The sequence below is a fragment of the Oncorhynchus tshawytscha genome, unplaced genomic scaffold (genome assembly GCF_018296145.1).
Source record: "Oncorhynchus tshawytscha isolate Ot180627B unplaced genomic scaffold, Otsh_v2.0 Un_contig_13676_pilon_pilon, whole genome shotgun sequence".
Lineage (NCBI taxonomy): Eukaryota > Metazoa > Chordata > Actinopteri > Salmoniformes > Salmonidae > Oncorhynchus > Oncorhynchus tshawytscha.
Window position 1 is genome coordinate 1 of NW_024608626.1, and position 18762 is coordinate 18762.

At 41.6% G+C, this 18762-nt stretch overlaps 1 protein-coding gene across 1 annotated transcript in view; it reads left to right on the top strand.

The window, feature by feature from the left end:
* Positions 1 to 2820: 2820 nt before the first annotated feature.
* Positions 2821 to 18762, top strand: part of LOC121843671 (CUB and sushi domain-containing protein 3-like) — a gene marked incomplete at its 5' end in the record, with an annotated part of 45109 nt that continues 29167 nt past the window's right edge. The window contains one exon of the mRNA XM_042313442.1: positions 2821 to 2937. Coding sequence (XP_042169376.1) covers positions 2821 to 2937 — 117 coding nt within the window. The remainder of the gene's footprint in view (positions 2938 to 18762) is intronic.

The window sequence follows — 18762 nt, forward strand, 5'->3', positions numbered from 1 at the left end:
ACCCGACCCATACCATAACCCTACCACCACCCCATGGGGCACTCTGCTCACAACATTGACATCAGCAAACCGCTCGCCAAGACATCACCATACACGCTGTCTGCCATCTGCCTGGTACAGTTAAAACTGGGATTCATCTGTGAAGAGCACACTTCTCCACCGTACCAGTGGCCATCGAAGTTGAGCATTTGCCCACTGAAGTCGGTTACGACGCCAAGCTGCAGTCAGGTCAAGACCTTGGTGAGGACGACGAGCCTGCAGATGAGCTTCCCTGAGACGTTTTCTGACAGTTTGTGCAGATCATCGGTTGTGCAAACCAACAGTTTCATCAGCTGTCCGGGTGGCTGGTCTCAGATGATCCCTCAGGTGAAGAAGCCGAATGTGGAGGCCCTGGGTTGGCGTGGTTACACGTGGTCTGTGGTTGTGAGGCCGGTTGGAAGTACTGCCAAATTCTCTAAAATGATGTTGGAGGCGGCTTATGGTAGATAAATGATCATTCAATTCTCTGGCAACACCTCTGGTGGACATTCCTGCAGTCAGCATGCCAATTGCACGCTCCCTCAAAACTTGAGACATCTGTGGCAGTGTGTTTTGTGACAAAACTCCACATTTTAGAATGGCCTTTTATTGTCCCCAGCACAAGGTACACCTGTGTAATGATTATTCGGTTTAATCAGCTTCATGACATGCCACACCGGTCAGTTGGATGGATTATTTTGGCAAAGGAGAAATGCTCACTAACAGGGCTCACTAAATGCTCACTAACAGGGCTCACTAAATGCTCACTAACAGGGCTCACTAAATGCTCACTAACAGGGCTCACTAAATGCTCACTAGCAGGGCTCACTAAATGCTCACTAGCAGGGCTCACTAAATGCTCACTAGCAGGGCTCACTAAATGCTCACCAGCAGGGCTCACTAAATGCTCACTAACAGGGCTCACTAAATGCTCACTAGCAGGGCTCACTAAATGCTCACTAGCAGGGCTCACTAAATGCTCACTAACAGGGCTCACTAAATGCTCACTAGCAGGGCTCACTAAATGCTCACTAGCAGGGCTCACTAAATGCTCACTAACAGGGCTCACTAAATGCTCACTAGCAGGGCTCACTAAATGCTCACTAACAGGGCTCACTAAATGCTCACTAGCAGGGCTCACTAAATGCTCACTAACAGGGCTCACTAAATGCTCACTAACAGGGCTCACTAAATGCTCACTAGCAGGGCTCACTAAATGCTCACTAACAGGGCTCACTAAATGCTCACTAACAGGGCTCACTAAATGCTCACTAACAGGGCTCACTAAATGCTCACTAACAGGGCTCACTAAATGCTCACTAACAGGGCTCACTAAATGCTCACTAACAGGGCTCACTAAATGCTCACTAACAGGGCTCACTAAATGCTCACTAACAGGGCTCACTAAATGCTCACTAACAGGGCTCACTAAATGCTCACTAGCAGGGCTCACTAAATGCTCACTAACAGGGCTCACTAAATGCTCACTAACAGGGCTCACTAAATGCTCACTAACAGGGCTCACTAAATGCTCACTAACAGGGCTCACTAAATGCTCACTAGCAGGGCTCACTAAATGCTCACTAACAGGGCTCACTAAATGCTCACTAACAGGGCTCACTAAATGCTCACTAAATTGTGAACAAATTGGTGAAATATTTTTATGAGAAATACGTTTTTTTTGTGCACATGGAACATTTGAGTATGTTTTATTTCAGCTCATGAAACATGGGACCAACACTTTGCATGTTGTGTTTCTATTTTAGTTCAGTGTGTATCTCGATCCCGATCTCAATCTAGATCCCAAATCCCAAATCTTAATCCCAATCTTAATCTGTTCATGTGTATCTCGATCCCGATCTCAATCTAGATCCCAAATCCCAAATCTTAATCCCAATCTTAATCTGTTCATGGTCTGTTGCTGTCCTAAAAATAAAAATCCCTCCCTCCCTCCCTCCCTCCCTCCCTCCCTCCCTCCCTCCCTCCCTCCCTCCCTCCCTCCCTCCCTCCCTCCCTCCCTCCCTCCCTCCCCTCACTCCCTCACTCCCTTACTCCCTCCCTCCCTCCCTCTCCCCCTTCCTCCCTCCCTCTCCCCCTTCCTCCCTCCCTCTCCCTCTTCCCCTTCCTCCCTCCCTCTCCCTCCCTCCCTCTCCCTCTTCCTCCCTCCCTCCCCTCCCTTTCCCTCTTCCTCCCTCCCTTTCCCTCTTCCTCCCTCGCTTTCCCTCTTCCTCCCTCCCTTTCCCTCTTCCCCCTCCCTTTCCCTCTTCCTCCCTCCCTTTCCCTCTTCCTCCCTCCCTCTCCCTCTTCCTCCCTCCCTCTCCCTCTTCCTTTTCCTCCCTCCCTCCCCCTCTCCCCCTCCCTCCCTCTCCCTCTTCCTCCCTCCCTCCCTCCCCCTCTCCCCCTTCCTCCCTCCCGCCCTCCCTCTCCCTCTTCCTCCCTCCTACCTACCTCTCCCTCCCTCTTCCTCCCTCTCCCTCTTCCTCCCTCCCTACCTCTCCCTCTTCCTCCCTCCCTACCTCTCCCTCCCTCTTCCTCCCTCCCTCCCTCCCTCCCTCTCCCTCTCTTTCTAAACGTCCTATATGTTTTCCTGTAATATCTCATTATGTTGTAGACTGTTAGTCAGCGTTTTAAGTGTACAAACTGACAGTTTCTCCTCATGTTTTCCTGATTTTTCTGCTTCCCTGTGCAGCTGTGGCAGCAGGAAATACTGTTTGCTGATTCCTGTTTCTGCTGCGTAGCTGCATGTATTTCCCCCAGGTAGTGTAACCTGGGAGTCATATTGACATGTTGGTGTTTTCACAGCGCCGTGCGGAGGCCGCTCGACAGGGTCAGAGGGGACCGTCCTGTCCCCAAATTACCCCCGTAATTATACCCAGAGTCTGACCTGCGTCTACCACATCTTTGTCCCCGGGGACTTTGGTAAGTGCTCTCTCTCTGGTTTAATTCTGCGCTTTCTCTCTCTCTCTCTCTCTCTCTCTCTCTCTCTCTCTCTCTCTCTCTCTCTCTCTCTCTCTCTCTCTCTCTCTCTCTCTCTCTCTCTCTCTCTCTCTCTCTCTCTCTCTCAATCACAAACTCTGTCCCTCTCTTTATCTCTCCCTCCCCTCTCTCTCTTTATCTCTCCCTCCCCTCTCGGTCTCTCTCTCCCCTCTCTCTCCTTCTCCCCCTTCTCAGTTTCTCACTCCCCCTCTCTCTCTGTCTCTCTCTCTCTCCTTCTCTCTCCCTCCACCTCTCTCTCTCTCTCCCTCCCCAGCTCTCCCTCTCTCTCCCTCTCCCTCTCTCTCTGTCTCTCCTTCTCTTTCCCATCTCCTCTCTCTCTCTCCTCTCCCTCTCCCTCTCCCTCTCCCTCTGTCTCTCCCTCTCTCCCTCCCCAGCTCTCCCTCTCTCTCCCTCTCCTTCTCTTTCCCTCTCTCTCTGTCTCTCCTTCTCTTTCCCATCTCCCTCTCCCTCTCTCTCCCTCTGTCTCTCCTTCTCTCTCCCTCCCCCGCTCTCCTCTCTTTCCCTCTCCCTCCCCCTCTCTCTCCCCCTCTCTCTACCCCCTCTCTCTCCCTCCCCTCTCTCCCTCTCTCTCCCTCTCCCTCTCCCTCTCCCTCTCTCTCTCTCCCTCTCCCTCTCCCTCTGTCTCTCCCTCCCTCTCCCTCTCCCTCTCCCTCTGTCTCTCTCTCTCCCTCTCCCTCTGTCTCTCCCTCTCTCTCCCTCTCTCTCCCTCTCTCTCTCTCTCTCTCTCTCTCTCTCTCTCTCCCTCACCCTCTCTCCCTGTCTCTCTGCAGTTTGTGCTGCTGTCTCATAATGTCCCATAGACCATGGTTGCTGTTGTTCAGCTGCTATAGGTAATGTAGTGAACTGCAACAGAACAGTGCGGTGTTTCTACAGTATATGTGTCTCTACTAAGGAAGTAGGAGGCATTCTGGTTTACAGGAGACACAAGATCATAGTTAAACTCCAGTCCAGTGTATTATAACTACTGACACCACCTCACATTACCAAGATCATAGTTAAACTCCAGTCCAGTGTATTATAACTACTGACACCACCTCACATTACCAAGATCATAGTTAAACTCCAGTCCAGTGTATTATAACTACTGACACCACCTCACATTACCAAGATCATAGTTAAACTCCAGTCCAGTGTATTATAACTACTGACACCACCTCACATTACCAAGATCATAGTTAAACTCCAGTCCAGTGTATTATAACTACTGACACCACCTCACATTACCAAGATCATAGTTAAACTCCAGTCCAGTGTATTATAACTACTGACACCACCTCACATTACCAAGATCATAGTTAAACTCCAGTCCAGTGTATTATAACTACTGACACCACCTCACATTACCAAGATCATTCAGGATCCGGACAGAAAGCCTTATCAGAACCCACGGTCTCCTATACATGTAGTGAACTATAGCTACATTTTCAGCAACAAAATGGTGGTTCTACGTCGGGCTTTACTAACGAGGTGGAGGAAGTTGTGTCTCGGGAGAAACAGAAGCTGTGATTATAACTGACCTCACATTTTTACCGACTCAGAGAACATTTGGATATTCAGGATAAAGTCAAACAAAAAACAAAATCCACAACGGGTCAAGTGAAGGGTCAAACACAAACTGGTAACTACTAATGAGGTGGAGGAAGAGTCTCAGGAGAAACACAATAGTTATCCCTTCGCCAGCTACAGTACTGTGAGATGTCGGCTCACTGACCGCAGGTTACCGACCTAGAGACGATTTGGTCAATCAGGATGAGGACAGAAAAACATTATTTAGAAACCGTGGTGATTACGATCTCCTCCATGTTAACAACATCAGGATGAGGCCAGAAAACATTATTTAGAAACCGTGGTGATTACGATCTCCTCCATGTTAACAACATCAGGATGAGGCCAGAAAAACATTATTTAGAAACCGTGGTGATTACGATCTCCTCCATGTTAACAACATCAGGATGAGGACAGAAAAACATTATTTAGAAACCGGACTGTGTCTCAGAGAACAACAGGGCTGGTTTTACTAATAAGACAGAGGGACTGTGTCTCAGAGAACAACAGGGCTGGTTTTACTAATAAGACAGAGGGACTGTGTCTCAGAACAACAGGGCTGGTTTTACTAATAAGACAGAGGGGCTGTGTCTCAGAGAACAACAGGGCTGGGTTTACTAATAAGACAAAGGGACGATGTCTCAGAACAACATGGATGGTTTTACTAATAAGACAGAGGGACTGTGTTTCAGAAGAACAGGGATGGTTTTACTAATAAGACAGGGGGACTGTGTCTCAGAACAACAGGGCTGGTTTTACTAATAAGACAGAGGGACGATGTCTCAGAACAACAGGGCTGGTTTAACTAATAAGACAGAGGGGCTGTGTCTCAGAGAACAACAGGGCTGGCTTTACTAATAAGACAGAGGGACTGTGTCTCAGAAGAACAGGGCTGGTTTTACTAATAAGACAGAGGGACGATGTCTCAGAACAACAGGGCTGGTTTTTACTAATAAGACAGAGGAACTGTGTCTCAGAAGAACAGGGCTGGTTTTTACTAATAAGACAGAGGGACTGTGTCTCAGAGAACAACAGGGCTGGTTTTACTGATAAGACAGAGAGGGACTGTGTCTCAGAGAACAACAGGGCTGGTTTTACTAATAAGACAGGGGGACTGTGTCTCAGAACAACATGGCTGGTTTTACTAATAAGACAGGGGACTGTGTATCAGAACAACAGGGCTGGTTTTACTAATAAGACAGGGGACTGTGTCTCAGAACAACAGGGCTGGTTTTACTAATAAGACAGAGGGACGATGTCTCAGAACAACAGGGCTGGTTTTACTAATAAGACAGAGGGACTGTGTCTCAGAACAACAGGGCTGGTTTTTACTCATAAGACAGAGGGACGATGTCTCAGAACAACAGGGCTGGTTTTACTAATAAGACAGAGGGACTGTGTCTCAGAGAACAACAGGGCTGATTTGACTAATAAGACAGAGGGACTGTGTCTCAGAAGAACAGGGCTGGTTTTACTAATAAGACAAGGGGACTGTATCTCAGAACAACAGGGCTGGTTTTACTAATAAGACAGAGGGACGATGTCTCAGAAGAACAGGGCTGGTTTTTACTAATAAGACAGAGGGACGATGTCTCAGAACAACATGGTTGGTTTTACTAATAAGACAGAGGAACTGTGTCTCAGAAGAACAGGGCTGGTTTTACTAATAAGACAGAGGGACGATGTCTCAGAACAACATGGCTGGTTTTACTAATAAGACAAGGGGACTGTGTCTCAGAACAACAGGGCTGGTTTTACTAATAAGACAGAGGGACTGTGTCTCAGAACAACAGGGCTGGTTTTACTAATAAGACAGAGGGACTGTGTCTCAGAACAACAGGGCTGGTTTTACTAATAAGACAGAGGGACTGTGTCTCAGAACAACAGGGCTGGTTTTTACTCATAAGACAGAGGGACGATGTCTCAGAACAACAGGGCTGGTTTTACTAATAAGACAGAGGGACTGTGTCTCAGAGAACAACATGGCTGGTTTGACTAATAAGACAGAGGGACTGTGTCTCAGAGAACAACAGGGCTGGTTTTACTAATAAGACAGAGGGACTGTGTCTCAGAGAACAACATGGCTGGTTTGACTAATAAGACAGAGGGACTGTGTCTCAGAGAACAACAGGGCTGGTTTTACTAATAAGACAGAGGGACTGTGTCTCAGAGAACAACATGGCTGGTTTGACTAATAAGACAGAGGGACTGTGTCTCAGAGAACAACAGGGCTGGTTTTACTAATAAGACAGAGGGACGATGTCCTCAGAACAACAGGGCTGGTCCTCAATGGACATGGTATTCCATGGACTTCCTGTTACCCAAAATGCAACACCATAGTACATCGTTAACTATCTTACAAACTTCTCCTCAATGGACGTGATCTTCCATTTTATTTTATTTCTGCCTTATTATCAATCCCTCTCACTAAGTGGCCCTGAATTGATGAGATGATTGAAGTTATCTCCTCTTATCGAGCCAGGGGGACATTTCCTAAAGAACTCCATGATTGTTACCCATGCTTGAATTAATGTCCGGGTTTGACAAGCTGTCTTGACAGTTGTTGCCATCTTCCACTACTCAGGGAGTCAGACACCCCCCGTGTGTCCTAATTGCCACCCCAAGCCCCCTTCCAACATAGTGCACTACTTCTGATAAGGGTCCATTAGGGTGCCATTTGAGAAGCTGCCTTCCACATGGTTTTTAAATGAACACTCGACATGCCGACATGTGTTCATGGCTGCTGCTGACTAGACTGCTCAGAATGCTGACAAATGGCTGAATGGAGCATGAGGCTCTAGGGAGACCTGTGACAATATATCATATCCCTTTACAACAACACCCATGGACTATGTGTGCTGTCTGCTTCTTAAAATGGCAAACAATTCTGTATTTAGTGCACTATGAAGGGCATAGGGTACCTTTTAGGACTCATGACGGTAGTATACATCTGTGGCAGATGACCTCCCTGATGTGTCTTGGCCAAACAGACACTTGAAGTCAAGGGGTCACATCCCGAATTTAACCCTATTCCGTATTTAGTGAACTACTTTTGACCAGAAGGGCCCTGGTTGAAAGGAGTGCATTTTAAATAGGAATAAGGGTAGCATTTGGGTCTGTGTCCTCGGTCGGGATGTATTGGTCTCAGCTGGGCTGGCAGAGGAAGGTCAGGCTAAAAAAATCACCTCATAAATTCAGGGCCACTCAGAGGGGGTTGATAACAAGTACATTTAGAAATTGTTGCTGTTATTGCTGCTGGTGTTTCTGTTGTTGGTGCTGTTGTTGTTGCTGTTTTTGTTGTTGTTGTTTTGGTTCTGTTGTTGTTGCTGTTTTTGTTGTTGCTGTTGTTGTTGCTGTTGGTGCTGTTGTAGTTGTTGCTGTTGTTGTTGCTGTTGGTGCTGTTGTTGTTGTTGGTGTTGCTGTTGTCATTGTTGTTGTTGTTAGTGCTGTTGTTGCTGTTGTTGTTGTTGGTGGTGTTATTGGTGTTGCTGTTGTTGTTGTTGTTGCTGTTGTTGCTGTTGTTGTTGCTGTTGTTGTTGTTGTTGTTGCTATTGTTGTTGCTGTTGTTGTTGCTGTTGTTGTTGCTGTTGTTGGTGTTGTTGTTGTTGCTGTTGGTGTTGTTGGTGTTGTTGGTGCTGTTGTTGTTGTTGTTGCTGTTGTTGTTGTTGTTGCTGTTGTTGCTGTTGTTGTTGGTGCTGTTGTTGTTGTTGGTGGTGTTATTGGTGCTGTTGTTGCTGTTGTTGTTGTTGTTGTTGGTGCTGTTGTTGTTGTTGGTGGTGTTATTGGTGCTGTTGTTGCTGTTGTTGTTGTTGTTGTTGGTGCTGTTGTTGTTGTTGGTGGTGTTATTGGTGCTGTTGTTGTTGGTGGTGTTATTGGTGCTGTTGTTGCTGTTGTTGTTGTTGTTGTTGGTGCTGTTGTTGTTGTTGGTGGTGTTATTGGTGCTGTTGTTGCTGTTGGTGGTGTTGTTGGTGCTGTTGTTGTTGTTGTTGCTGTTTTTGTTGTTGGTGTTGCTGTTGTTGTTGTTGCTGTTGCTGTTGTTGTTGCTGTTGTTATTGCTGTTGTTGCAGTTCCTCTTGTTGTTGTTGATTTTGTTAGCCAACAGAAACAGAGTAAACAGCCCGACAGACAATAACACACGTATGCTGGTATTTAATGTTGTTGCTGCTGTTAGCCATTTGAATTGTATTTGTCTAATAGGATCCATAGAAAAACACACACACTGCCAGCCAATGTTCTTATGCTAATGTCATTGATGGTGTTTGCATGACAGAAAGCAGGGCGAGTCTTTGATGGCTAATGGTTTTCAGCCATGCTGCTAATGTGCTCTCTACAGTAGATACAGGAGAGGCACCCTATTGTATATAGTGCACTACTTTTACATATATGGGCTCAGGTCAAAAGCAGTGCACTATACAGGGAATAGGGTGCCATTTGGTATGTATCCTGTGTATAACACTACTGACAGACTGATGCACTGTAAATGCTATTATAACACTACTGACAGACTGATGCACTGTACATGCTATTATAACACTACTGACAGACTGCACTGTAAATGCTATTATAACACTACTGACAGACTGATGGACTGTACATGCTATTATACTATTATATAACATTACTGACAGTCTGATGCTGTACATGCTATTATAACACTACTGACAGATTGATGGACTGTACATGCTATTATTACTGACTTGTTGACTTACATGCTTTTAACACTACTGACAGACTGATGGACTGTACATGCTGTTATAACACTACTGACAGACTGATGGACTGTACATGCTATTATAACACTACTGACAGACTGATGGACTGTACATGCTATTATACTATTATAACACTACTAACAGTCTGATGGACTGTACATGCTGTTATAACACTACTGACAGACTGATGGACTGTACATGCTATTATAACACTACTGACAGACTGATGGACTGTACATGCTGTTATAACACTACTGACAGACTGATGGACTGTACATGCTATTATAACACTACTGACAGACTGATGGACTGTACATGCTATTATATTATTATAACACCACATACAGACTGATGGACTGTACATGCTATTATAACACTACTGACAGACTGATGACTGTACATGCTATTATACTATTATAACACTACTAACAGTCTGATGCTGTACATGCTATTATAACACTACTGACAGATTGATGGACTGTACATGCTATTATAACACTACTGACAGACTGATGGACTGTACATGCTATTATAACACTACTGACAGACTGATGGACTGTACATGCTATTATAACACTACTGACAGACTGATGGACTGTACATGCTATTATAACACTACTGACAGACTGATGGACTGTACATGCTATTATACTATTATAACACTACTAACAGTCTGATGGACTGTACATGCTGTTATAACACTACTGACAGACTGATGGACTGTACATGCTATTATAACACTACTGACAGACTGATGGACTGTACATGCTGTTATAACACTACTGACAGACTGATGGACTGTACATTTATAACACTACTGACAGACTGATGGACTGTACATGCTATTATATTATTATAACACTACATACAGACTGATGGACTGTACATGCTATTATAACACTACTGACAGACTGATGGACTGTACATGCTATTATACTATTATAACACTACTAACAGTCTGATGCTGTACATGCTATTATAACACTACTGACAGATTGATGGACTGTACATGCTATTATAACACTACTGACAGACTGATGGACTGTACATGCTATTATAACACTACTGACAGACTGATGGACTGTACATGCTATTATAACACTACTGACAGACTGATGCACTGTACATGCTATTATAACACTACTGACAGACTGGACTGTACATGCTATTATAACACTACTGACAGACTGATGGACTGTACATGCTATTATACTATTATAACACTACTAACAGTCTGATGGACTGTACATGCTGTTATAACACTACTGACAGACTGATGGACTGTACATGCTATTATAACACTACTGACAGACTGATGGACTGTACATGCTGTTATAACACTACTGACAGACTGATGGACTGTACATGCTATTATAACACTACTGACAGACTGATGGACTGTACATGCTATTATATTATTATAACACTACATACAGACTGATGGACTGTACATGCTATTATAACACTACTGACAGACTGATGGACTGTACATGCTATTATAACACTACTGACAGACTGATGGACTGTACATGCTATTATATTATTATAACACTACATACAGACTGATGGACTGTACATGCTATTATAACACTACTGACAGACTGATGGACTGTACATGCTATTATACTATTATAACACTACTAACAGTCTGATGCTGTACATGCTATTATAACACTACTGACAGATTGATGGACTGTACATGCTATTATAACACTACTGACAGACTGATGGACTGTACATGCTATTATAACACTACTGACAGACTGATGGACTGTACATGCTATTATAACACTACTGACAGACTGATGCACTGTACATGCTATTATAACACTACTGACAGACTGATGGACTGTACATGCTATTATAACACTACTGACAGACTGATGGACTGTACATGCTATTATACTATTATAACACTACTAACAGTCTGATGGACTGTACATGCTGTTATAACACTACTGACAGACTGATGGACTGTACATGCTATTATAACACTACTGACAGACTGATGGACTGTACATGCTGTTATAACACTACTGACAGACTGATGGACTGTACATGCTATTATAACACTACTGACAGACTGATGGACTGTACATGCTATTATATTATTATAACACTACATACAGACTGATGGACTGTACATGCTATTATAACACTACTGACAGACTGATGGACTGTACATGCTATTATACTATTATATAACAGTCTGATGCTGTACATGCTATTATAACACTACTGACAGATTGATGGACTGTACATGCTATTATAACACTACTGACAGACTGATGGACTGTACATGCTATTATAACACTACTGACAGACTGATGGACTGTACATGCTATTATAACACTACTGACAGACTGATGCACTGTACATGCTATTATAACACTACTGACAGACTGGACTGTACATGCTATTATAACACTACTGACAGACTGATGGACTGTACATGCTATTATACTATTATAACACTACTAACAGTCTGATGGACTGTACATGCTGTTATAACACTACTGACAGACTGATGGACTGTACATGCTATTATAACACTACTGACAGACTGATGGACTGTACATGCTATTATACTATTATAACACTACTGACAGACTGATGGACTGTATATGCTATTATAACATTACTGACAGTCTGATGCTGTACATGCTATTATGCTACTATAACACTACTGACTGACTGATGCTGCACATGCTGTTATATTGGTATGGTGCAGTCAGTACTTCACCCAGTGTCAAAATATAGTGTGCTACTTTTGATCTGGGCCCATAGGGCTCTGGCCAATTTAGTGCACTACTTTTGATCTGGGCCCATAGGGTTCTGGCCAATTTAGTGCACTACTTTTGATCTGTTCCCATAGGGCTCTGGCCAATTTAGTGCACTATAAAGGGAATAGGGTGTCATTTGGGACACAGACTGTTTGGAGTTGAGTTATTATGTCATGTCCATACTAGAGACATTAGTTATAACATTAGGAGTGTCTATATTCTGTCATGTCCATACTAGAGACATTAGTTATAACATTAGGAGTGTCTATATTCTGTCATGTCCATACTAGAGACATTAGTTATAACATTAGGAGTGTCTATATTCTGTCATGTCCATACTAGAGACATTAGTTATAACATTAGGAGTGTCTATATTCTGTCATGTCCATACTAGAGAAATTAGTTATAACATTAGGAGTGTCTATATTCTGTCCTGTCCATACTAGAGACATTAGTTATAACATTAGAAGTGTCTATATTCTGTCATGTCCATACTAGAGACATTAGTTATAACATTAGGAGTGTCTATATTCTGTCATGTCCATACTAGAGACATTAGTTATAACATTAGGAGTGTCTATATTCTGTCATGTCCATACTAGAGACATTAGTTATAACATTAGGAGTGTCTATATTCTGTCATGTCCATACTAGAGACATTAGTTATAACATTAGGAGTGTCTATATTCTGTCATGTCCATACTAGAGACATTAGTTATAACATTAGGAGTGTCTATATTCTGTCATGTCCATACTAGAGACATTAGTTATAACATTAGGAGTGTCTATATTCTGTCATGTCCATACTAGAGACATTAGTTATAACATTAGAAGGAGACTCTATATTCTGTCCTGTCCATACTAGAGACATTAGTTATAACATTAGGAGTGTCTATATTCTGTCATGTCCATACTAGAGACATTAGTTATAACATTAGGAGTGTCTATATTCTGTCATGTCCATACTAGAGACATTAGTTATAACATTAGGAGTGTCTATATTCTGTCATGTCCATACTAGAGACATTAGTTATAACATTAGAAGGAGACTCTATATTCTGTCATGTCCATACTAGAGACATTAGTTATAACATTAGGAGTGTCTATATTCTGTCATGTCCATACTAGAGACATTAGTTATAACATTAGGAGTGTCTATATTCTGTCATGTCCATACTAGAGACATTAGTTATAACATTAGGAGTGTCTATATTCTGTCCTGTCCATACTAGAGACATTAGTTATAACATTAGGAGTGTCTATATTCTGTCATGTCCATACTAGAGACATTAGTTATAACATTAGGAGTGTCTATATTCTGTCCTGTCCATACTAGAGACATTAGTTATAACATTAGGAGTGTCTATATTCTGTCATGTCCATACTAGAGACATTAGTTATAACATTAGGAGTGTCTATATTCTGTCATGTCCATACTAGAGACATTAGTTATAACATTAGGAGTGTCTATATTCTGTCCTGTCCATACTAGAGACATTAGTTATAACATTAGGAGTGTCTATATTCTGTCATGTCCATACTAGAGACATTAGTTATAACATTAGGAGTGTCTATATTCTGTCCTGTCCATACTAGAGACATTAGTTATAACATTAGGAGTGTCTATATTCTGTCATGTCCATACTAGAGACATTAGTTATAACATTAGGAGTGTCTATATTCTGTCATGTCCATACTAGAGACATTAGTTATAACATTAGACATTAGAGTGTCTATATTCTGTCATGTCCATACTAGAGACATTAGTTATAACATTAGGAGTGTCTATATTCTGTCATGTCCATACTAGAGACATTAGTTATAACATTAGGAGTGTCTATATTCTGTCATGTCCATACTAGAGACATTAGTTATAACATTAGGAGTGTCTATATTCTGTCATGTCCATACTAGAGACATTAGTTATAACATTAGGAGTGTCTATATTCTGTCATGTCCATACTAGAGACATTAGTTATAACATTAGAAGGAGACTCTATATTCTGTCATGTCCATACTAGAGACATTAGTTATAACATTAGGAGTGTCTATATTCTGTCATGTCCATACTAGAGACATTAGTTATAACATTAGGAGTGTCTATATTCTGTCATGTCCATACTAGAGACATTAGTTATAACATTAGGAGTGTCTATATTCTGTCATGTCCATACTAGAGACATTAGTTATAACATTAGGAGTGTCTATATTCTGTCATGTCCATACTAGAGACATTAGTTATAACATTAGGAGTGTCTATATTCTGTCATGTCCATATAGAGACATTAGTTATAACATTGGGATTCTGTGTCCATCTATATTCTGTCATTCTGTCATGTCCATACTAGAGACATTAGTTATAACATTAGGAGTGTCTATATTCTGTCATGTCCATACTAGAGTTATAACATTAGTTATAATATTAGAAGGAGACTCTATATTCTGTCATGTCCATACTAGAGACATTAGTTATAACATTAGGAGACTCTATATTCTGTCATGTCCATACTAGAGACAGTTATAACAGTGTCTATATTCTGTCAGTTATAACATTAGGAGTGTCTATATTCTGTCATGTCCATACTAGAGACATTAGTTATAACATTAGGAGACTCTATATTCTGTCATGTCCATACTAGAGACATTAGTTATAACATTAGGAGTGTCTATATTCTGTCATGTCCATACTAGAGACATTAGTTATAACATTAGGAGTGTCTATATTCTGTCATGTCCATACTAGAGACATTAGTTATAACATTAGGAGTGTCTATATTCTGTCATGTCCATACTAGAGACATTAGTTATAACATTACGAGTGTCTATATTCTGTCATGTCCATACTAGAGACATTAGTTATAACATTAGGAGTGTCTATATTCTGTCATGTCCATACTAGAGACATTAGTTATAACATTAGGAGTGTCTATATTCTGTCATGTCCATACTAGAGACATTAGTTATAACATTAGGAGACTCTATATTCTGTCATGTCCATACTAGAGACATTAGTTATAACATTAGGAGTGTCTATATTCTGTCCTGTCCATACTAGAGACATTAGTTATAACATTAGAAGTGTCTATATTCTGTCATGTCCATACTAGAGACATTAGTTATAACATTAGAAGGATACTCTATATTCTGTCATGTCCATACTAGAGACATTAGTTATAACATTAGGAGTGTCTATATTCTGTCATGTCCATACTAGAGACATTAGTTATAACATTAGGAGTGTCTATATTCTGTCATGTCCATACTAGAGACATTAGTTATAACATTAGGAGTGTCTATATTCTGTCATGTCCATACTAGAGACATTAGTTATAACATTAGGAGACTCTATATTCTGTCATGTCCATACTAGAGACATTAGTTATAACATTAGGAGTGTCTATATTCTGTCATGTCCATACTAGAGACATTAGTTATAACATTAGGAGTGTCTATATTCTGTCATGTCCATACTAGAGACATTAGTTATAACATTAGGAGTGTCTATATTCTGTCATGTCCATACTAGAGACATTAGTTATAATATTAGAAGGAGACTCTATATTCTGTCATGTCCATACTAGAGACATTAGTTATAACATTAGGAGACTCTATATTCTGTCATGTCCATACAAGAGACATTAGTTATAACATTAGGAGACTCTATATTCTGTCATGTCCATACTAGAGACATTAGTTATAACATTAGGAGACTCTATATTCTGTCATGTCCATACTAGAGACATTAGTTATAACATTAGGAGTGTCTATATTCTGTCATGTCCATACTAGAGACATTAGTTATAACATTAGGAGTGTCTATATTCTGTCCTGTCCATACTAGAGACATTAGTTATAACATTAGGAGTGTCTATATTCTGTCCTGTCCATACTAGAGACATTAGTTATAACATTAGGAGTGTCTATATTCTGTCATGTCCATACTAGAGACATTAGTTATAACATTAGGAGTGTCTATATTCTGTCATGTCCATACTAGAGACATTAGTTATAACATTAGGAGTGTCTATATTCTGTCATGTCCATACTAGAGACATTAGTTATAACATTAGGAGACTCTATATTCTGTCATGTCCATACTAGAGACATTAGTTATAACATTAGGAGTGTCTATATTCTGTCCTGTCCATACTAGAGACATTAGTTATAACATTAGAAGTGTCTATATTCTGTCATGTCCATACTAGAGACATTAGTTATAACATTAGAAGGATACTCTATATTCTGTCATGTCCATACTAGAGACATTAGTTATAACATTAGGAGTGTCTATATTCTGTCATGTCCATACTAGAGACATTAGTTATAACATTAGGAGTGTCTATATTCTGTCATGTCCATACTAGAGACATTAGTTATAACATTAGGAGTGTCTATATTCTGTCATGCCATACTACAGACATTAGTTATAACATTAGGAGTGTCTATATTCTGTCATGTCCATACTAGAGACATTAGTTATAACATTAGGAGTGTCTATATTCTGTCATGTCCATACTAGAGACATTAGTTATAACATTAGGAGACTCTATATTCTGTCATGTCCATACTAGAGACATTAGTTATAACATTAGGAGACTCTATATTCTGTCATGTCCATACTAGAGACATTAGTTATAACATTAGGAGTGTCTATATTCTGTCATGTCCATACTAGAGACATTAGTTATAACATTAGAAGGAGTTTATTTACTCAATACCATCCATCCACAGCCAACCATGCTCACATGCGTGCAGTACTTTGCATTTTTTCATTTATTTTGAATATCATTACAGTACAGCTCACGTCTCTGTTTGTCCTTTTATCTTTAATTATTCTGTCAAAAATTATGTTTACTGTCATATTTCAAAACAATAGCCTTTCTGCTTTTTATAAGAGATTAATTATCCACGGTAGGCAAACCTAAGCCTTGGGCTTCCTCAGTCCCATAAACATGGAGACATACTGCCTGGGCTCTCTGGGGTCTCACTGTTCCTTTACAAGGAAAAAAGTTTGTTAACTAACTTTTGTTTAGTTACAGAGTTCTAATAAAAATAGGAAACTCATTCTTATCTGGTCCAAGTGGCAAACATATTGTAACGGTTCTCTCGTGGTGAAGGAGAGTCGGACCAAAATGCGGCGTGTAGATTGCGATCCATGTTTAATGAACAAACGTAAAAACACGAATCAATATTCAACACCACAAAACAAAGACCGTAAGACCGTAACGAAAACCGAAACAGCCCTATCTGGTGCAAACACAGAGACAGGAACAATCACCCACAAACACACAGTGAAACTCAGGCTACCTAAATATGGTTCCCAATCAGAGACAATGACTAACACCTGCCTCTGATTGAGAACCATATCAGGCCAGACATAGAAATAGACAAACTAGACATGAAACATAGAATGCCCACCCAGCTCACGTCCTGACCAACACTAAAACAAGGAAAACACACAGGAACGATGGTCAGAAGGTGAAACAGATGCTGTCTGCTGGAAGGGTTTTTATTTGTATTTTTTTATTGTTGTGGTAAAAGCCTGTCATGAAATGTTGTGTCGTCTACTTTCCCTCTGGGATGTTTATGGCTCTGTGATCTTGGGACGGCTTAGGTCACATTCTCCTCCCTCACAGTGGTCACATTCTCCTCCCTCACAGTGGTTACATTCTCCTCCCTCACAGTGGTCACATTCTCCTCCCTCACAGTGGTTACATTCTCCTCCCTCACAGTGGTCACATCCTCCTCCCTCACAGTGGTCACATTCTCCTCCCTCACAGTGGTTACATTCTCCTCCCTCACAGTGGTTACATTCTCCTCCCTCACAGTGGTTACATTCTCCTCCCTCACAGTGGTCACATTCTCCTCCCTCACAGTGGTTACATTCTCCTCCCTCACAGTGGTCACATTCTCCTCCCTCACAGTGGTCACATTCTCCTCCCTCACAGTGGTCACATTCTCCTCCCTCACAGTGGTCACATTCTCCTCCCTCACAGTGGTCACATTCTCCTCCCTCACAGTGGTTACATTCTCCTCCCTCACAGTGGTTACATTCTCCTCCCTCACAGTGGTCACATTCTCCTCCCTCACAGTGGTTACATTCTCCTCCCTCACAGTGGTTACATTCTCCTCCCTCACAGTGGTTACATTCTCCTCCCTCACAGTGGTTACATTCTCCTCCCTCACAGTGGTCACATTCTCCTCCCTCACAGTGGTTACATTCTCCTCCCTCAAAGTGGTTAATATTCTTCAATGTAAACGGCTTAGGCCACATTCTCCTCCCTCACAGTGATTACATTCTCCTCCCTCACAGTGGTTACATTCTCCTCCCTCACAGTGGTTACATTCTCCTCCCTCACAGTGGTTACATTCTCCTCCCTCACAGTGGTTACATTCTCCTCCCTCACAGTGGTTACATTCTCCTCCCTCACAGTGGTTACATTCTCCTCCCTCACAGTGGTTACATTCTCCTCCCTCACAGTGGTTACATTCTCCTCCCTCACAGTGGTTACATTCTCCTCCCTCACAGTGGTTACATTCTCCTCCCTCACAGTGGTTACATTCTCCTCCCTCACAGTGGTTACATTCTCCTCCCTCACAGTGGTTAATGTTCTTCAATGTAAAAATGGTGTTTAAAACTGGAAAAACATGAAAGAAACGCATTATAAATATGATCATCTCCTTTTTACTATTTACTGAGTCCTTGA